The sequence below is a fragment of the Rhinoderma darwinii genome, chromosome 3 (assembly GCF_050947455.1).
Source record: "Rhinoderma darwinii isolate aRhiDar2 chromosome 3, aRhiDar2.hap1, whole genome shotgun sequence".
Lineage (NCBI taxonomy): Eukaryota > Metazoa > Chordata > Amphibia > Anura > Rhinodermatidae > Rhinoderma > Rhinoderma darwinii.
In genome coordinates this window covers 207,183,334-207,206,058 of record NC_134689.1, presented here as the reverse complement: position 1 = coordinate 207,206,058, position 22,725 = coordinate 207,183,334, and the positions used below count along the sequence as shown (strand labels likewise).

At 42.5% G+C, this 22,725-nt stretch overlaps 1 protein-coding gene across 2 annotated transcripts in view; it reads left to right on the top strand.

Annotated features, from left to right (window-relative positions):
- The window catches only part of LHFPL3 (LHFPL tetraspan subfamily member 3), a 111,723-nt gene extending 105,108 nt beyond the window's left edge, over positions 1 to 6,615 (top strand). For both annotated transcript variants that reach the window (XM_075857306.1, XM_075857305.1), the window contains one exon: positions 5,786 to 6,615. In XM_075857306.1, the coding sequence (XP_075713421.1) occupies positions 5,786 to 5,799 (14 nt within the window). In that variant the 3' untranslated portion in view covers positions 5,800 to 6,615. The remainder of the gene's footprint in view (positions 1 to 5,785) is intronic.
- The last annotated feature ends 16,110 nt before the right edge of the window (positions 6,616 to 22,725 follow it).

Sequence of the window (22,725 nt, the reverse complement as noted above, 5' to 3'; positions counted from 1 at the left end):
TCGAGTTAATGGTCTGTTATCTGATTCTTTGTCCATTACGGGGTGCCCACTCTCACCTTTACTCTATGTTTTGGTCATGGAACACCTGGCCGTGGCACTGCGGAGCAACCCCAATATCAATGGCGTTTGTGTAGGCGCACACCATCACAAACTGGTGCTTTATGCTGATGATCTCCTTGTGTACATTACGACTCCCATGATTTCCTTGCCATCTTTGACTGGGGAATTTGAGCGATTTGGTCATTTGAGTAATTTTAAAGTTAATTATTCTAAATCGGAGGCATTGAATATATCTCTTGATACTACTCTGGCCACTCATCTCGCTCGGGTCTTCCCGTTTAAATGGCAATCTAAATCTCTGAAATATTTGGGGGTGCATATCCCCACACAACAGTCGGATTTTTTCGCTTTGAATTACACACCCATTCTGCAGCGTACCTTGAGGGATCTAATGTCGTATGGCGGGAACCGCATATCGTGGTTTGGGCGCATTAACGCGGTTAAAATGGACATTCTGCCCAAATTCCTATACATATTCCAGACCGTCCCTATCATAATACCAACGAGCTTCTTCCAAACCTTGCATAGGGCCATAACCAAATTTGTATGGGGCTCCTCTAAGCCTCGTATTCGTTTTGCTGTGCTTAGTCGGCCGAAAGTGGAGGAGGGTGCAGGCTTGCCGGACTTTAAACGCTACCACCAAGCTGCGGTCCTCATGCGATTGGTAGACTGGTTCCGCTCAGGTGCGGGTAAGCAATGGGTGCGCATTGAGAAGGCTATGTCTCCCCTAGCACTGTCGTCTCTGTCTTGGTTGTCTGCTCTCCAGCGACCTTCATCTTCTCTGCCTTCCCTCACACGTCAGTTTCTTGTAGTCTGGGAGCGGATCATTGCCACGATGGACCTTGTTCACCGTCCAGGTCCTCTGACTCCTCTTTTTGATGACCCTTCCTTCCCTCCGGCGGTGGGTGTGGACACATTCCTCTGTTGGGAGAGACAGGACGGTGGTTATTTGGCTAAGACTCTTACACCTGAGAGTGAAATTTTGTCACAGACTGTTGTCTCTGAGGCCTGCCCGGGGAGACGTTCAATATGGTGGTCCTATTTTCAGTTGCGCTCCTATCTTTCTTCCATGGGCGACTGTCTTGTATTGCTGCAGGATAAGACTCCTCTGGAGCACTATTTGTTGTTGACTGCTGCCCCCTCTCATGTGTTGTCCTATTTACACGGGATCCTTCTACCTAAATACGATTATTCTCAGTTGACATTCACTACCGCATGGGACGAGGAACTGGGGACTCGACATTCTGCTGAGGAGTGGGGTACATCTTTCTTCCTGGCGCATAAGTTACCGACCTCGTGTTTCGCCCAGGAAAAAAATTATAAGATTCTCACCAGATGGTACCGCTGTCCTTCTTTGCTGCATAGGATATTTCCTAATGTATCTGATGAGTGCTGGAGGTGTGGGGAGGCTCCTGGAACCATGCTGCACATTTGGTGGGATTGTCCCAAGCTTCGTCCCTTTTGGGGAAACATTTTTGATCTTGGTAACAAACTTTTTCATACTGAGGTTCAGACTTCAGCCTCCATTGGCTTACTTTCCATGGTTCCTGGATCACTCCCACACCTCAAAAAGGGTGTCTTTCTGCATTTTTTGACTGCAGCGAGAACAGTGATCCCTCCTCATTGGAAGTCCAGCACTGTGCCTTCCTTGAAGGAATGGGTAACGGAGGTGAACGGAATTATGAGGATGGAGGAGTTGATATCTGCTGATCGGGGTAAATCCGAGCTCTTTGTCCGCACTTGGGCAGTGTGGTCTGGATTCCGGGGTAGTGATGATCTACCTCTCTGGCTGGATGGCCTCTTTTGAACACTTATATAGCCAACTTTTGCGTGCTAAGTCCGTATGTGTTTCCCTTTGTTGTCTTGTGTTTGTGTTAGTCTAAAGCAGGGGTCGGGAACCTATGGCTCGCGAGCCAGATATGGCTCTTTTGATGGCCGTATCTGGCTCGCAGACAGGGCTCCTACCTGTCTATGGGAAGGATGCATGCACCGCGCTCCATCAGGCCGCGGTGCACGCTGATATTGGTAGTTCTTTGATGGCCTGATAAGCATTGGCGGCAGTGGTGAGCGGCAGGGAGCATGGACTACATTTCCCATAACTCCCTGCATAGCCGCGCCGTCTGCAAGCACGCACCTGCGTCCCCTAGTGAAGCGGCATCTGCCTCCTCCCTTGTGTCTCCCTTGGACGTTAACGGTAGGAAGTATTCTATTCGTCGTTGGTTAGCAACAGCATTAAAACGTTATTATGTTATAAAAAAAAGAGTTCGGAGATTTGTTGTTCTTTAAAATTAAATACAAGTCAATGTGTGCACTTTATGTACAGTGAGACTATTTAATAAAGTTCAATTATTTATTACGCTGGGTGTGCCTGCTTGTATGTACCACTTTAGGTAGTAAATGCTTTAGTTCCCTATGGGTCTGAGCCTCTCTTTTTTGTTCATTTTCTGTAAGACCAACACTTTTAAAAGGGCCACTGACAGATACAATTGCTCCAGCGGTCACTTAGTACACAAAGGAGTGTTCCTCTCTGCTGCACTAAGCCACCGCTGGACCTAAACAATAATTCGCTGTAAAATAATAAAATAGATAATTGACATAACTGACAATGCGTTGTGTGACATGTCCAACATTCCAGCTTCTTTCTTCTGCGAATGCCTCAAAGCTGGCATTCTCTCAACATCAGGTGGGAAGAATGCCAGCTTCCAGTCATGCGCAGGAAAAAGAAGAAGCCAGACTGCTGGACTGATGTCATGCATCGCAAGCTCACAATGTAAGTTATTTATTTAATTTTTTTACTGCTAATTACCATTGTTTCAGTCCAGTTGTGGCTTTATATAGCAGGGAGGAGCATTCCTTGCTGTACTAAGTGAACATTGGAGCGATTGATCTGTCAATGGCCCTTTAAACATATTGTACGGCTCTCGCGGAATTATATTTCAAAATATGTGGCGTTTACGGCTCTCTTAGCCAAAAAGGTTCCTGACCCCTGGTCTAAAGTATAATGTGCACTTATATGCGACGACTTTTGAGGGGACTGGTTTCCCTAAATATTGCACTAATTCTGCTGCACTTATGATATTGTTATTCTCATTGCATTTCTTATTTAGCTTATACTTACTGATTGGGAGGCTACCTCCTACTGCTGTTTCTATGTCTCTATAACCTTTATGCAATATTGAAGTGGTTATATTGCAATGCGTGCGAAGTTTGCAAATTTATGAAACAATATGTATGCTGTTATGTTTTTTTTATATTTTCAAAAGAAAAAATCTTTGATAAAGAAAAAAAAAAAGTTGTATGTACCAAAAAATTGTACCATTAAAAACTACAGCTCATCCTGCCAAAAATAAGCTCTCACACCGCTCAATTCATAGGAAAATAAAAAAGTTATGGCGTTTGGAAGGCGTGGAGTGAAAAACTAAAATGGAAAAGCAAAAAAGGATCAGTCCTTCAAAGGTTAATTAAGTTCTATTAAAAAAAAAAAATTATTACTACATGTGGGGTATTGTCATACTCGGGAGAGATTGCGTTACAAATTTAGGGCGACTTTTTCTCCATTATCCCTTGTGAAAATGAAAATATTCAACATTTTAGTGGACAAAAATGTTTATATTCATTTTCACGGCCTAATTCTACTAAATTCTGCAAAAAACCTGTGTGGTATAAATGCTTACTATACCCCTAGAAAAATTCCTTGAGGGGTGTAGTTTCCCCAGTGGTGTCACTTTTGGGGTGTTTCCACTGTTTTGTTCCCTCCAGGGCGTTGCAATCGCGACATGGCACTAAAAACCAATCCAGCAAAATCTGCGCTCCAAAATCCAAATGGCGCTCCCTCCCTTCTGAGCCCTGCTGTGTGTCCAAACATCAGTTTATTACCACATATGGGGTATTTCCGTAATCGGGAGAAGATGCTTTACAAATTTTGGGGTGCATTTTCTTCTTTATTCCTTGTAAATATTACAAATTTCTAGGTTTTTTCAGAAAAAAATTAGATTTTCATTTTCACAGACTAACTCCAATAAATATAGCAAAATACCTGTGGGGTCAAAGTGCTAACTATACCCCTAGATAAATTCCTTGAGGGGGTCTAGTTTCCAAAATGGGGTCACTTGGGGAGCTTTCACTGTTTTGGCACCAGAAGACCTCTTCAAACCCGACATGGTGCCTAAAATATAATCTAAAGACAAGCAAGCCCCAAAATCCTGTAGGTGCTCTTTTGCTTCTGAGGCCGGTGTTTCGGTCCATTAGGGCACTAGGGCCACATGTGGGATATTCCTAAAAACTGCAGGACCTGGGCAATAAATATTGAGTTGCATTTCTCTGGTAAAAACTTCTGTGTTACAGAATTTTTTTTTTATTACAAAGGAATTTCTGCAAAAATAAAAGAAATTTGTACATTTCCCCTCTACTTTGCTTTATTTCCTGTGAAACACCTAAAGGGTTAAAAAACTTTCTGAATGCTGTTTTGAATACTTTGAGGGGTGCAGTTTTTAAAATGGGGTGATTTATTGGGGGATTCTAATATATAAGGCCCTCAAAACCACTTCAGAACTAAACTGGTACCTGTAAAAATAGCCTTTTGAAATTTTCTTGAAAATGTGAGAAATTGCTGCTAAAGTTCTAAGCCTTGTAACGTATTAGAAAAATAAAAGGATGTTCAAAAAACGATGCAAATATAAAGTACACATATGGAAAATGGTAACTAGTGACTATTTTGTGTGGTATTACTATCTGTTTTACAAGCAGATACATTTAAATTTAGAAAAATGCACATTTTTGCAAATTTTCTCAAAATTTTGGTGTTTTTCACAAATAAATATTTAATTTATCGACCAAATTTTTCCACTATCATAAAGTACAATATGTCACGAGAAAACAATCTCAGAATCGCTTGGATAGGTAAAAGCATTCCCAAGTTATTACCACATAAAGTGACACGTCAGATTTGAACAAATCGGCTGTGCCACAAGGCCAAAACAGGCTGCGTCCTAAAGGGGTTAAAAAGAAGATTTGTGCTTTGGAATGGCCTTTGGAGTACTGACCTTAAACCTATCGAGGTGCTGGCTGTGTATTCAAGGCATCCCAGAAATATTGGTAAACTAAAACACATTTGCAAAGAGGAATGGTCCAAAATTGTTTCTCAACGTTGTGCAAATCTTATTCCAGCTACAGGAAACGTGTTGTGGAGCGGATTGCTGCAAAAGGGGGATTTACATGTTCTTAAATTCAATGGTTCATCTGTTTGTGTGTTATTAGTTTAGTAAGATTGTATTTGTCTGTAATTGTGACTTGGATAACAATCAGAACATGTTTTATTAGTAATCAGTGCAGAAATACAGGTAATTCCAAGGGGTCCATCTACTTTTTTTCCTGCAACTGTATGTGCCAGGCTCAGAAAGCAGTGTCTGTTGGGTGGTTCCCCTTGGAGTTAAACATAGCTGTTTGATCGTTTCACCTTGCTCTAGGTTAGGGCAGCATGATCTTAATGACCGTTTTCTTTTAAATGTAACATTGTGCTGAACTTGAAAGATCTATCCGGGCTAGTTTAGGTTTAAATGTCAAATAAGCATCATGGTCTCGAGATGAATCCTTAATACAAAATATAAAGAATGCATTCTTTCCTTCCATTGTGCTGTATTATATTGATTTGTAATATATTTTACCTTGCTGACAGATTTAATCATATGTACTAATCATTTTTGTTTCTATTTTTTTTTTTCTGCAGTTCTCCTGAGCTAATATGTTGACTGACCAGCAAAAGTGAAAAGTCGTGGAAATAATTCTGTACGCCATCATTATGTAAGAAGAAAGTTCAGTGTACAAGGACGTTTCAGAAGTTACTTTTCCAAAATAGAAGTTGAGGAATATTCTTCTCTCTGTATATTGTTCTCATCTCTTCAATTTCTGATTACTCTCTTAATAATGTTGATCTATAACTGTGACTACATGACGGTGACTAGGCAGTGTGTATCATAAACAGGTAACAAGTCCTATAAAAAATTGCTCAAATAGTACACAATTGTAGGTCCCAGATTGTACAGTTCTTACTAAAAATCTTATTTGGAGTGTTTGCCCATTTGTTATCATCGTGTGGCACTTATCACTATATTGTTTAAACGAATTTCTTTGCAACAGCTTTTCATCACACTAGCTTTCCATTTACTTCCAGCTTTTACTGTAATAGCAGTGCAGATTTGCTATAGGTGAACACTATTTAAGAACATTATGATTGATACACAAGTCTTTGTTGGCAGATATTTTATGGTTTATTAAATTAATTACATAATATGCTAATAAAACCATGTTTGCACATAATAGATCACATCATCCTGAAAAACAGATCTGTATAAGTTATTTTCCATTATTTTAGAAAGATTGTATTAACAGCAACCAGTTAGCCCCATTACTGGTCGGCCTTGCATAAGGAAATATATGTAACAATGTCTACTGCCAAATGATTAAGATACCTGTATAGAGATTGTACACTCATCATAGAGACATAACAGACGGGGAAAAAAGTGTCATGGCTGGGGACATGCTGTGCACCTGCGCAAATATGAATTTTATTTACACCAGAGGGGAAGATCAAAGCCCTGTAAACAAAAAGGCAATTTAGTACTTGAGCCAAAATGCTATCATTTTCTTTAAGCAACAGAAGTGGAAAAGTTGTAAACTATGTTTTTTACCAAGTGGATAGCCATTCACTTACGGAACCTGCGTCCTTAATTAATTCTAGTCATTGGCTATTGATTTAATGTTTCTTTTCATAAGAGACTTGCCTTGTTCTCAACCAATGAACAACTTGCAGTATGTGTTAGAGCATTAGTCGCCAGGTTCTTAAGTGTTAGTCTAGTCTAAATGTGAAGACATGGATTTAACAAGATTAGCTAAGAGGAATATGTATTAAACCACGGCCTCTACGATTGTGACATGTAAGTATTAACCATTGAATTCTTAGCAGTTTCTTGTTTGTGTTCATTATCTTCTCAAATAAATAAATATATATATAGATAGATATAATATATATATCTATATAGATGATATATATATATCTATATAGATAGATAGATATATCTATATAGATATATATCTGTATATCTATCTATCTATATATATATATATATATATATATATATATATACACTACCGTTCAAAAGTTTGGGGTCACCCAGCCAATTTTGTGTTTTCCATGAAAACTCACACTTATATTTATCAAATGAGTTGCAAAATGACTAGAAAATATAGTCAAGACATTGACAAGGTTAGAAATAATGATTTTTATTTCAAATAATTATTTTCTCCTTCAAACTTTGCTTTCGTCAAAGAATGCTCCATTTGCAGCAGTTACAGCATTGCAGACCTTTGGCATTCTAGCTGTTAATTTGCTGAGGTAATCGGGAGAAATTTCACCCCATACTTCCAGAAGCCCCTCACACAAGTTGGATTGGCTTGATGGGCACTTCTTGCGTTCCATACGGTCAAGCTGCTCCCACAACCGCTCTAAGGGGTTGAGATCTGGTGACTGCGCTAGCCACACCATTACAGATAGAATACCAGCTGCCTGCTTCTTCCCTAAATAGTTCTTGCATAATTTGGAGGTGTGCTTTGGGTCATTGTCCTGTTGTAGGATGAAATTGGCTCCAATCATGCGCTGTCCACAGGGTATGGCATGGCGTTGCAAAATGGAGTGATAGCCTTCCTTATTCAAAATCCCTTTTAACTTGTACAAATCTCCCACTTTACCAGCACCAAAGCAACCCCAGACCATCACATTACCTCCACCATGCTTGACTGATGGCGTCAGGCACTCTTACAGCATCTTTTCAGTTGTTCTGCGTCTCACAAATGTTCTTCTGTGTGATCCAAACACCTCAAACTTCGATTCGTCTGTCCATAATACTTTTTTCCAATCTTCCTCTGTCCAATGTCTGTGTGCTTTTGCCCATATTAATCTTTTCCTTTTATTAGCCAGTCTCAGACAGAGGCGTAGCTAGGTTCTCCAGCACCCAGGGCAAAGATTCAGTTTGGCGCCCCACCCCCCCAACCTCTTTCCCGACATCTCCTTCCCCCTCGCCGTGTTTGTTTTCTTTACCAATCGACGTGTCATTGCTTTTTATGTAACACATTTGTACATCTTACAAGCAATATGGTTCTATACACAACACCAGAACCAAGTCAGTACATAAATACAACACCAGAACAAATACAGCTCAATTTAGTGCAACCCCTGCCGTATAGGTGTGTACGGCGTAAAACTACAGCTCCCAGCATGGCCCGAACAATGGTAAGGATATGCTGGGAGATGCTGTTTCACAAAAATAAATCATATCATAATCATCTCGCTGCAGATCATACAGTGACTACATTCCTGATTAGAGGCAGAATAAACATTTACATTAAGTGACTCACCGGTGACGTATCACATTCTAGTTCTTTTTCTCCATCCGGTCCAGACCTCTATGATCAATTCTTCCAGTCACAGCCCATTTCTGCAGTTTGCCGCTCAGATGTCTTCAGCTTCTCACTTTACCAACATTTCTGCACCTATAAATAAATATAAAGTTATCATTATACCACACACTACACCCCTAAATATAATAGTGCCATACACTGCACCTCTAATTATAATAGCACCATACACCATGTCCCACACACACACTGTGTCCCCTGTAGATAGTGCCTGCCATAGAGCCCCCTGTAGATAGTGCCCCCATATAGCCCACCCCTGTATATAGTGTCCCACAAATAACTCCCCCTATAGTGCTCTACAGATAGCCCACCCCTGTATATAGCCCCCTGTAGATATAGCCCAGCCCTGTATATAGTGCTCCACGTATAGCCCAACCCTGTATATAGCCCCCTGTAGATATAGCCCACCCCTGTATATAGTGCTCTACAGATAGCCCACCCCTGTATATAGCCCCCCTGTAGATATAGCCCACCCCTGTATATAGTGCTCCACAGATAGCCCAACAATGTATGTAGCCCCCCCTGTAGATATAGCCCACCCCTGTATATAATGCTCCATATATAGTTCACCCCTGTATATAGTGCTCCACATATAGTCCACCCCTGTATATAGTGTTTCACAGATAGCCCACCCCTGTATATAGTTCTCCACATATAGCCCACCCCTGTATATAGCCCCCCTGTACTTATAGTCCACCCCTGTATATAGTGCTCCACTAGATAGTCCACCCCTGTATATAGTGCTCCACAGATAGCCCACCCCTGTATATACTATATACAGGGGTGGGCTATCTGTGGAGCACTATATACAGGGGTTGACTATATGTACAAGGGGGCTATATACAGGGGTGGGCTTTCTGTGGAGCACTATAGGGGGAGATATTTGTGGGATACTATATACAGGGGTGGGCTATATCTACAGGGGGACTATATCTGCTGGGGTGGGCTATATACAGGGGTGGGCTATATACAGGGGTGGGCTATATACAGGGGGGACTATATCTACAGGGGGCTATATCTACAGGGGCGGGCTATATCTACAGGGGTGGGCTATATTTATAGGGGGCTATATACTATATAGCCCCCCCTGTAGCTATAGCCCACCCCTGTATATGGTGCTCCATAGATAGCCCACCCCAGTATATAGCCCCCCCTGTAGATAGACACCCCCCCCGTAGATAAAGCCCCCCGCGTGTAGATAAAGCCCCCCCCCCGTAGATAAAGTCCCCCTTGTAGATGAAGGCCCCCCCCGTGAAGAAAAAGTCGCCCCCCCGTAGATAAAGTCCCCCCCGTGGACAAAGTCGTCCCCCCTGTAGATACAGCCGCACACTTTTATTACAATTAAAAAAAATAAAAATTCAAACTCGCCTTATTCCCGCTCCCACGCCGTCCTGCAGCCATGGAGACCTGCTCTCTTCTGCGCAGGTCTCCTGGGGGTTGAACGCAGCGTCTATGAAAGGCGCTGATTGGCTGGGCAGGATGACTTTCCCTGTCAGTCAGTCAGCACCTTTCATCGACGGAAGCGTCACTGGTACAAAAGGTACCAGTCGCTTCATTCGTGGAAAGGCGCTGAATGGCCGGGCACGTTCCGTGCCCGGTCATTCATTGCTTCTGATTATACCTGTGTCCTTGCGACACAGGTACAATTATAGTGCAGGAGGAGGTGGCGCTGGCGCCCCCCTCTAGGCTGCGCCCGGGGCACATGCCCCACCTGCCCCCCCCCCCTAGCTACGCCCCTGGTATCAGATATGGCTTTTTCTTTGCCACTGAAGGCCAGCATCCCGGAGTCGCTTCTTTACTGTAGACGTTGACACTGGCGTTTTGCGGGTACTATTTAATGAAGCTGCCAGTTGAGGACCTGTGAGGCGTCTATTTCTCAAACTAGAGACTCTAATGTACTTGTCTTGTTGCTCAGTTGTGCAGCGGGGCCTCCCACTTCTCTTTCTACTCTGGTTAGAGCCTGTGTGTGCTGTCCTCTGAAGGGAGTAGTACACACCGTTGTAGGAAATCTTCAGTTTCTTGGCAATTTCTCGCATGGAATAGCCTTCATTTCTAAGAACAAGAATAGACTGTCGAGTTTCACATGAAAGCTCTCTTTTTCTAGCCATTTTGAGAGTTTAATCGAACCCACAAATGTAATGCTCCAGATTCTCAACTAGCTCAAAGGAAGGTCAGTTTTATAGCTCCTCTAAACAGCAAAGCTGTTTACAGCGGTGCTAGCATAATTTCACAAGGGTTTTCAAGTGTTTTCTAATCATCCATTAGCCTTCTAACACAGCAAACACAATGTACCATTAGAACACTGGAGTGATGGTTGCTGGAAATGGGCCTCTATACACCTATGTAGATATTGCATTAAAAAACAGATGTTTGCCGCTAGAATAGTCATTTAGCACATTAACAATGTATAGAGTGTATTTCTGATTACTTTAATGTTATCTTCATTGAAAAAAACTGTGCTTTTCTTTCAAAAATAAGGAGATTTCTAAGTGACCCTAAACTTTTGAACGGTAGTGTGTATATATATATATATATATATATATATATATATATGTATATATATTTCTATATCTCTATATAGATATAGATATATTTATTTGGGTATTTTTATCATTGGAATATGAATTTCTGAAATGATGTATCATGTAATAGCAATCTTACTTTTGTACACTTTACAGATACTTAGAAAAATGGCTCATTTAAATATCTAAAACCTAACATTTGTTGGGCTCTTATTTAGGGAGCCTTGATTGTATATGGTGATGTTCTGTGTTCTTAGATACCTAAAATAGTTCTGTAAATAGTTTATTACAAAGAGGTAAAGTTTGTACTGTTTCACTCACCTGTAAATTAGAAGGTTAATGATATAACTTGTGTTATTTGACCATCCCCTCAAATATAATCGATATTTAAATCACTTTGGAGTAGATGACTGAAACATTTATCTTGATAAATCTTGAATAAACGTTGATTTTTGTCTTGTTTTATCATATAAAGCAGGCTACATGACGACCTAATTTGCATGCAATATGTACTAAAATTGCATTTGCTTGCTATTACTATTATTTTCTATAGGGAAAATTCCTTCTCATTTGCTATTATAGAAAACCAATACTTGTTGGAAATTTCTGCAATAGCTACAAATTGTATGTGATTTATTTATTTATTTTTCCCATAGGAAATAATAGAACTCGATTAGATACATAATTTTCACAGTTAGTAAGTCCTTTTAAATGGCTTCGCAAATAAAACTATTTATATTTTTGTAACTAAAATCTTTAGAATATATCTTGTTATACATACGGTTTTACCATATCATATGCGAGAAATATTAATTTTGTGGAGGAATATGATAGTTGTCTAGGATCTGGTCCTACTTTATGGTCCTAATCTAATGTCATGGACAAAGCATTGGTGCTGGTGTCTTTAATTGAAAACATGTTTACTACAACATTCTTAGCTTTTTTTTTTTACGTGTGATGTAACTGCATTTTGAATGAGGTATACATATTAGATTCTGAGGAAAAATGAAATGCATTAATATGCATAGATAGAAAGTGCCAATCGACATTTGCTAGGTCTGCTGAATTATTGTACATTTAAAAAAATATAATCTCTTCACGCATTGTCACCTTGATAATAAAGTTAAGGTTACTTTCAAAACTATTTTCTTTTAAATAAAAACAATTTTGTCTCCAGGAACAGTCTTTTCTGTTGTTGTTGTTGTTGTTGTTGTTGTTGTTGTTGTTGTTGTTGTTGTTGTTGTTGTTGTTGTTGTTGTTGTTGTTGTTAAGTGCGTTGTTTCAGTGAAATTAATATATAAAAACTGTGTATAATTATTTTTTTTTTAGTAAATAAATGAATAGGTTAGAATTCTGTGCAGTACATATAGTTCAGCCAGAATTTGTATGTTTTACCTGCATTTTTTGGGTCCCCCTCATGCATAATTTTGTAAATGTACATTTTCTTTCTTTATGCTTGCAGAAAGGGGGATCTCTTTCTGGTGTGGGGCTGGAGAGCTGTGCTAGTGTTCTCTGATCAACCAGCTGCATCCCTTCTCTTCTGACAGCATGAGTCTTAGGCTGGGTTCACACGAGTATGTTACGTCCGTAAAGGACGGAACGTATTTCGGCCGCAAGTCCCGGACCGAACACACTGCAGGGAGCCGGGCTCCTAGCATCATAGTTATGTACGACGCTAGGAGTCCATGCCTCGCTGCGGGACAACTGTCCCGTACTGTAATCATGTTTTCAGTATGGGACAGTAGTTCCACGGAGAGGCAGGGACTCCTAGCATCGTACATAACTATGATGCTAGGAGCCCGGCTCCCTGCAGTGTGTTCGGTCCGGGACTTGCGGCCGAAATACGTTCCGTCCTTTACGGACGTAACATGCTCGTGTGAACCTAGCCTTACACTCAGGGCTTATTCAGACTGTTAAAGGGGGTGGGGTAATAGCGGGATTCACTGGTTAGTGACACCCACTATTACTACCGCCTTTATAAACAGGGTCACTAGGGTTATGCCTAGTTTCCCTACCTTTTCCTTATACTAACGTCAATCTAATTGCTTTAGCGGCTACTCAAGGGAATAAGACCGTATAGTAAATAAAGGTAATATTTATTAACATACAGTAATCACTCTCATATATATAATACAGTAACTAATCACAGTACAGTATAAACACGGTATCACAATCCTAATTATACCACCACCCACTTACCTAAACATACATATGAATACAGTTACGTTACAACACAATACACATAAGTTACTTGTGATTCTCACACACTCACTATCTCTATCCCACTCCCTCCTAATATAACTTTCCCTACACACTAAGGGTTAATACAGGATAAGGAGGAACAAGGGGAATGGGTTTCTGTGTACCTGGGGATGTGCAGGTCAAGGGTCACTGCAGGGTACTTAGGGCAGCAAGGGTGAACTTAGGGAGAAGCAAGGGTTAACTCTGGGACAGTCAGGGAGAGCAAGGAGTTAACTCAGGGAAGCAAGGGTTAACTTACTCAGGGGGAGTAGGGACAGTACTCAGGGAGAGCAAGGGGTTAACTCAGGGAAGCAAGGGTTAACTCTGGGACAGTAGGGACAGTACTCAGAGGGAGTAGGGACAGTACTCAGGGAGAGCAGGGGGTTAACTCAGGGAAGCAAGGATTACAGCAGGAGGAGACAGGGTTAAGTGTAGCTATTGCTACACTTGATACTTAGCGTGACTCTTGTTAGTGGAGCAGAGGCAGAAGCAGGAGCCATAGCAGGTCGTTGGAGGAGACAGAGGTGAGCCGTTCTGGTGGTGAGGCAGGCAGGCAGCTCTCAGCTGGTCTTCTGCTAGCTCCAGCTAGCTTCGGATCCTGAGCGTACCGACGCAGGGCTATTTAATCCTGTCGGTACGCTCGCAGCGGGGGATGTGGCGCTTGCCCCCGGCTAGCATGGGTCGGCATGGTCATAATGTATCACCAGCCGACTAATGAGCGCCCGCACGAGAATGTCCGTGCGCGCGGGAGACTTGAAATGGAGACAGGGGATAACTATCTCCTGTCTCCATGGTTACCAAACAAAGCAGGGCAATGCTAATTGTCCTGCTCTGCTTACAACCGCATCCATGACCAGGGCTGCTGTTGTTGTTGTTGTTGTTACAACCCTGGCTCATAAAACATTATATGTATTATACATACACATATATATTATATATATGTGTATACATATATATACACTGTGTATATACACACACATATATATATATATATATATATATATATATATATATATATGGACATTTCCCTTTACAATCCCCCTGTTGTCGGGGACTCGACAATGCAATTCGGGGAAGTGTTTAGTATACTATTAGACCTAGATACTCGACATCAGCTATCTCCTCAAGGACACCTTCCCGCCAGTCCTCTGACTCTGGAGTCTAGTGTCCAAAGAAACGAAACCTCAAAGTTCACAGAATGAAGATGAAATTAAATCTCCTAGTCCATAGAACAAAAGCCTCAAAGTCCATAGAACGAAGTTGAGATAAAACTCACAGTCCATAGAACGAAGCCTCGAAGCTCATCAGACGAAGTTGAAATGAAACCTTCATAGTCCATAGAACGAAGAAACCTTCATAGTCCATAGAACGAGGTTGAAATAAACTCACAGTCCATAGAACGAAGCCTCAAACGAACAAAGCTCATATGAAAACCTCAAAGTCCATGAACTGCAGATTTCTTGTTCTTTCTTGCTTGGAGTTTCTTCCTCTTGCGTGGCGTCAGCAGGTCTTTCCAGTGGCCGATCCAATTTTAGCATGCCGACCCGTGTAAGGCTACTTGTGCCCTCATATGGTCAGCCTTGGAATGGCTTAGCCCGCCTTTCAACAACCTTTTTACGTGATCCATTACTTTTCCAACTTTTCCCAGCATTTTGATTGAAGACGAAACAATCTTTGTGGGCCGATATCCAGGTCTCTATCATGGCAGGTTATCATCCCCGAGGAGGAGGTGATGTCTTGGTACCCAGGAATCTACTGTGGGGTGGAGCATCGCCTTCCATTTCCCCTCTGACATTCAATCCATCATCATATTGACCATACCAGTTCTCAGGTTGAGGTGGCAAATACCTACAAGTGTGTGTGTGTACCTTACCTTTCCCTAAGGGTTCCTACACACGACCCAATCATAGAAACAAAGTGAAAAATAACCAAACATACAAAAATATTCCCCCACCAACCATAGGTATATGTACATATAGAGATTCATGCTCAAACAGCATCTCACACTACTCCATAAACACGTGCAAGGTACACATGCAAATGAGGTGACTACAGGCTGTAAATATATGCCCGCCTACACATACATACTCACTCGCTGTGGGACGGGCACGTCCTCACTGAGTATGCCTATGTTGCGGACACATATCAACATCTTGAATGTCTATATGTACACCTTGAAAATTTTGTACGACCCATTGATTAAGATTTACACTTTACAAATATATATACACATACAATAATAAACAATTCTGGGTTGCAGGACTGTATCATTATGTCCTTAGATCCGTCTACGAATGTATTCGTGGCTTTCTGCTTGACCTCGTTGTATTTGGTCAACCAGTCCTTTCATTCGTCGGTACACGCGGAACAGTCCAACGTACATAATCGCCACAAGAGTGAGAAGGATTATCACTGGGTGGATGAGCAAGTTGAAGAAGGAAGTGGCCTTGGGACTATATCCGAACAAGGTCTCCCACCAAGACACTTCCGCGTCCGCCTCAAGGTTGTTCACAATTCCTGTGATCTTTTTAGTGTCATGTTCCAACTGAATAGTGGCTTGGTGTTGGGAATCTTTCAGTTTCTCCACGACATCCTCTTCCTCATTGAAGTCTAGCAGGAGATTTCTTAGTTCGATGCCAAACCCAAGAGGAATCGTCTGGAGTCTCACAGCGGTGTCTGGACGGATGTCGAGCCTTTTTTCAGGTGTCACTGGAGTTCTTCCCTTCTGATCTGCCACATCAACGCCTAATACGGGATTAAGGGTACAGTATGCTTCTGGGAGGAGTATGCCTCTTTCAGAGCAGTTAGTCGCGTGGCATTCTGCATTAGATACCAGCACCAATATCCTTGACCCATGTCTTGAGGAGGGCATTGGATTAGCCTTCATATCACAGGACCCCTCGGTATCCCAACACTGGTGTAGGTCAGGATATCCGAGGGGAGCTGTGGATGAAGCACTGTTTTTGTGGTTCCTCACAATTCTCAGGTTTGTGGAACTATATCCCTGTCTTACCAAACCCATTATCTTAAAATCAAGATATGGGTGTAATGCCAGGGTTACCTCCCCCTGTCCAAAGTTTCCTAACTCCATTTAAACACAAAAGAATCAGCCATACTGTTATTCGCTGTATTTAATTGCACTCACATTAGGCCTCAGATGAAGTTGTGTTACCTGTCTGAACCCCCCAGGTCTAGGTGCACAGAATAACATAAAACACTACACCGTGAACTTATGTTACCTGTTCGCACTGCCCAACCTGAGTTCACAGTATAATAACAACTTCAACGTTATCCTAATAGAGAGCAACTAAACCATTGGGCGCAAAAACACCACTATCCAATGGTTGATTCTCCAGTTGTTTTCCTGGAGTGGTATTCTAATTATGCATTATAAATACAGGCAACACCCATATAGTATAACTACATAACTACTGATAACCATGAATATACCACAATAGAATATGTGAAAGAACCACAAAATAAAAACACAAATGAAAACAAATGGAGAAACACAACAGACCATATTCAACCATTACAGACGTAACACCAGGCTGAACATGGAATTTATGGCCAACTTCCTAAACTCCTCCCTAGTTGTGGTTTGTCATTTAGACCCTTGAGCATGTGGCGGAGCACATAAGGCTGTAAGGAGACTCTTATGCAGCCATTTTGTCTAAACCCACGTTTTGTTGTGACGTGGCCATTTTCTATTGCCATTTCGCTGGGCTTTCCATGGTTGCTTTTGCCGTGGCAGTTCCTAGCAATATGTCCCATCTGACCACATTTAAAGCATTTAACAGGACCACATTTCTTAGTACTCAAACACTTACAGTACTTCGCAATGTGGCCTGATCCGGCACATGCGAAACATTTAACAGTGCATGCTCTGCTGGACTTAGGGCAGTCACCAGTGCATGATCTCTTAAAGTTCTGCATGGCTAGGGACGCACTTCTAAATATCGTACGCTTACATCTGCGTAACACTTTCGTAACAATGTTACCTTCAGGATTCCGGATGGGATCACGATTTGTGACATCTGATCCATCACTCTTTCTACTCCCCCCTTTTTGCCCTGTAGAGGGCAAACTTACAGCAGAATCAGGCCTTGAAAAAGAAAAAGCCGGTAAAATTTTTGAGAAATCTTTTATGTTTTGCATACTGGCAACCAATTGTGACCTAGTAGCAAGCTCATCATTCAACTTGGCAACGATGGCATCCGTAGATGCAGCCTTATCCTTAGTCAGCTGTGCATCAATATCATCGCCACGATTTTTCAAATCTATCACCTGCGATTCCAGCAAGCAAATTTGCTTATCTCTACATTAGGCATTCTCTGCCAGTTGTGTCTGCAAATCACAAACCCGTTTCACATTGTTGGCACAACACTGCCAGTGAAGATTTGGGGAATCACTCTTCATTTCTGAGTGATCAGGTTTCCACGTCTCCTCATACACACAGATTAATTTAGCGAGCATGTGGAGACGTTTGGAGGTTTTGTTAAGAACACTCCTCTTGCTAATACACAACTTATCATGTGCATAAGCCTCGTCCAGCAGAGTGGACCACAGCATTCCTGCTGACTTGTATGTCGTGGGTGTTACTGGATTAAATTTACTGTTTTTGGCGAGGTGTTTAAGTGTGGAGAAGTCCATACTCACTGTTCCAGAAGTCATCTCCATCTGCGTTGTCCTCCTTGTCACCCGCTGTTTTGAAAAAGGTCCTTTTCTTCCGGAACACCTTTTCCCGATCAGCTGGACTTCACCGGAAGAACACCGACGTTGATACTTCTGCAAACTCTTTTGTATAAGTTGCTCTCTCACCCGACGATTCGTCGCCGTAGAGCAGCACGCCGCAAAGCAAAATAAAAGACGTTAATACCTCAGAAAATAAACAAAAAACAATAGGTTCGCTGATCAATTGTATCCTGTATCAAGCCTTAAATAAAACTGTGTTACTCGTCTGAACTTCAAAAAGGTCTAGGCGCACAGTATAACCCAACACTACACCGTGTATGTACGTTACCTGTCCACGCCTCGCCGCCTATCTGCAGTTCACGTTTTAACACAATTTTATTGTACAAAAGACAGAAATAAATTGAAAGCAGTATGGGCTGGCTCGCCAATGTTAAAGGGGGTGGGGTAATAGTGGGATTCACTGGTTAGTGACACCCACTATTACTACCGCCTTTATAAACAGGGTCACTAGGGTTATGCCTAGTTCTCCTACCTTTTCCTTATACTAACGTCGATCTAATTGCTTTAGCGGCTACTCAAGGGAATAAAACCGTATAATAAATAAAGGTAATATTTATTAACATACAGTAATCACTCTCATATATATAATACAGTAACTAATCACAGTACAGTATAAACACGGTATCACAATCCTAATTATACCGCCACCCACTTACCTAAACATACATATGAATAGTTACGTTACAACACAATACACATAAGTTACTTGTGATTCTCACACGCTCACTATCTCTATCCCACTCCCTCCTAATATAACTTTCCCTATACACTAAGGGTTAATACGGGATAAGGAGGAACAAGGGGAATGGGTTTCTGTGTACCTGGGGATGTGCAGGTCAAGGATCACTGCAGGGTACTTAGGGCAGCAAGGGTGAACTTAGGGAGAAGCAAGGGTTATCTCTGGGACAGTCAGGGAGAGCAAGGGGTTAACTCAGGGAAGCAAGGGTTAACTTACTCAGGGGGAGTAAGGACAGTACTCAGGGAGAGCAAGGGGTTAACTCTGGGAAGCAAGGTTTAACTCTGGGACAGTAGTGACAGTACTTAGGGGGAGTAGGGACAGTACTCAGGGAGAGCAAGGGGTTAACTCAGGGAAGCAAGGGTTAACTCTGGGATAGTAGGGACAGTACTCAGGGGGAGTAGGGACAGTACTCAGGGAGAGCAAGGGGTTAACTCAGGGAAGCAAGGATTACAGCAGGAGGAGACAGGGAGAGACAGGGTTAAGTGTAGCTATTGCTACACTTGATACTTAGCGTGACTCTTGTTGGTGGAGCAGGAGCCATAGCAGGTCGTTGGAGGAGAGAGAGGTGAGCCGTTCTGGTGGTAAAACAGGCAGCTCTCAGCTGGTCTTCTGCTGGCTCCAGCTAGCTTTGGCTCCTGAGCGTACCGACGCAGGGCTATTTAACCCTGTCGGTACACTCGCAGCGGGGGATGTGGCGCTTGGCCCCGGCTAGCATGGGTCGGCATGGTGATAATGTATCACCAGCCGACTCATGAGCACCCGCACGAGAATGCGGGAGAATTGAAATGGAGACAGGGGATAACTATCTCCTGTCTCCATGGTTACCAAACAAAGCAGGGCAATGCTAATTGTCCTGCTCTGCTTACAACCGCATTCATGACCAGGGCTGTTGTTGTTGTTGTTACAGCCCCGGCTCATGATACATTATATGTATTATACATACACATATATTTTATATATTTGTGTATACATATATACTGTATATACACACATATATATACATATATATATATATATATATATATATATACACACACACATATATATATATGGACACTTCCCTTTACACAGACGAACGTATAATACGCACGGACCTATGTTAGTCAATGGGGCCGTTCAGACTGTCCGTGATTTTCACGCAGCGTATGTCCGCTGCGTAAAACTCACGACGTCCTATATTTGCCCGTTTTTCGCGCATCATGCACCCATTGAAGTGAATGGGTGTGTGAAAACCTCACACGGCACACGGACACAGTAGTCAAAACTATGAATGAAAACAGAAAAGCACCACGTGCTTTTCTGTTTACAAACATAAAAACAGAGTGTCATAATGATGGCGGCTGCGTGAAAATCACGCAGCCACGCATCATATGCTGCTGACACACGGAGCTTTTATGGACCTTTTGCGCGCGCAAAACGCCCACGCTCGTGTGAATCCGGCCTGATACTGAGGGAGAGGTGATACAGCTGCACCCACTCCTACCTGTCTACTACACTATATTGCCAAAAGCATGCAGACACCCTTCCTTATTATTGCGTTCAGGTGTTTCAGCCACACAAATTGCAATCAGGTCTATAGTATGAAGCACAGAGCTATGCAATCTCCATAAACAAACATTGGTAGTAGTAGTAGTAGTAGTAGTAGTAGTAGTAGTAGTATGAGTTGTGCTGAAGAGCTCAGTTACTTTAAACATGGCACTGCTATATATGATGTTCTCTTTGGCAAAACTCCCGTTGACCACGGCAGATCTAGAAGATCAGAAATGTCACAAACTTAGGCCTCATTTACACGAGCATAATATACGCACGTGCGACGCGCGTGCTTTTCACGCGTGTCGTACGCACCTATATTAGTCTATGGGGCAGTGTAGACGATGCGTGAATTTTGCGCAGCGCGAGTGCGTTGCGTAAAACTCACGACATGTTCTATAATTGTGCGTTTTTCGCGCATCACGCAACCATTGAAGTCAATGGGTGCGTGAAAACCACTTCCGTGCGAACTGCGTGATTCGCACAAGAGCTGTCAAAAGGATGAATGTAAACAGAAAAGCACCACGTGCTTTTCTGTTTACAAACATCCAAACGGAGTGTCAAATTAGAGATGAGCGCACCGAACTTCACCGGGTTCGGCCGAACTCGTTTTGACCGAACCCGGCAAAAAATGTTCGGGTACGCGACGGCAGGAGACAGTCACTGTCCACGGTGCTGAAAGAGTTAAACTGGTTCAGCACCATGGACAGTGACTTCCGATCACAATATACATATACGTGTAAAAAAAACAAGAGGTTCTGACTTACCGATAACTCCCGGCTTCTTCCTCCAGTCCGACCTCCCGGGATGACAATTCAGTCCAAGTGACAGCTGCAGCCAATCACAGGCCAAGCACAGCCTGCAGCCAATCACAGGCTGCAGCGGTCTCATGGACTGCCGCGTCATCCTGGGAGGTGGGGCCGCATGACAAGAGAGGGACGCGTCACCAAGGCAACGGCCGGGAGACCGGACTGGAGGAAGCAGGAAGTTCATGGTAAGTATGAACGTCTTTTTTTGATTCACAGGTTGGTGTATATTGTGATCGGAACTCACTGTCGAGGGTGCTGAAAGAGTTACTGCCGATCAGTTAGCTCTTTCAGCACCTTGGACAGTGACGGGCGTCGACTAGCCTCATCTCTATGATGGCGGCTGCGCGAAAATCACGCAGCCGCGCATCATACACGGATGACACACGGAGCTGTCAAATGCCTTTTGCGCGCGCAAAACGCACACGCTCGTGTAAATCAGGCCTAAGTGTTATTATTGTGAAATAGACATTTCTAGGAGTAACAACAGCTAATCCACGAAGCAGTAGACCACACAAACTCACAGAGTAGGGCTGCCGAGTGCTGAATCCTTTGGTCCGTAATAATCACCTATCCTCTGTTACCTCTCTCGCTTCAGAGCTCCAAACTGCCTCTGTTCGGAGCTTCATTAATGGGTTTACATGGCCGAGCAGCTGCACACAAGCCTAAGGTCACCATGTGCAATGCCAAGCGTTGGAGTGCTGTAAAGCACTCTGCCACTGGACGTTGAAGCAGTGGAAACTTGTTCTCTGGAGTGATAAATTATGTTTCACTATCTGGCAGTCTGATGGACGAATCTGGGTTTGGCTGATGCCAGGAGAACGCTACCTACCAGCAGGCATTGTGCCTACTGTGCATAGTGCCTACTGTAAAATTTGGTGGAGGAGGGATAGTGATCTTGGGCTGTTTTTCAGAGCTTGGGATAGGCCATTTATTTCCAGTGAAATGGTAATGTTAATGCTACAGCATACAAAAACATTTTAGACAATTGTATGCTTGAAACTTTCTGGGAACAGTTTGGGGAAAGCCATTTGCTGTTTCAGCCTGACTGTGACCCAGGGCACATAGTGAAGTCCATAAAAACAAAACATGTTTGACGTGTTTGGTGGGGAGTAACTCGAGTTGCTCGCATCAACCCCATCAAACACCTGTGGGATTAAGTGGAACGTTGATTGTGAGCCAGACCTTCTCATCCAACATCAGTGTCTGACCACAAAAATGCTCTTTTGACTGAATGGACACAAATTTCTACAGACACTCCTAAATCTTGTGGAAAGCTTTCACAGAAGAGTGGAGGCTGTTCTAGCCAAAAAAAAGGCCTAACTTCATATCAAGGCCTTGTCGAAATTACGTTTATGAACCCTGTTTATCGTGTATGTTGGGAAAGCTTCCTATGTACACGATAAAAGTGTCCATAGGGCTACCTTAGCCCAACAGAGGCTAAACGAGTGTCCGTTTGGTATTAACATAGTGGTTTTTTTTTTTTTTAAAGTTGTATTATTTGGAACATAACTAGATATGTGTTGAATCAATTTATAATAGAGCTGTATAAAAATTTGGAATGACAGATGGCCACATATTTTATTTATAGAGCGAGAAAATA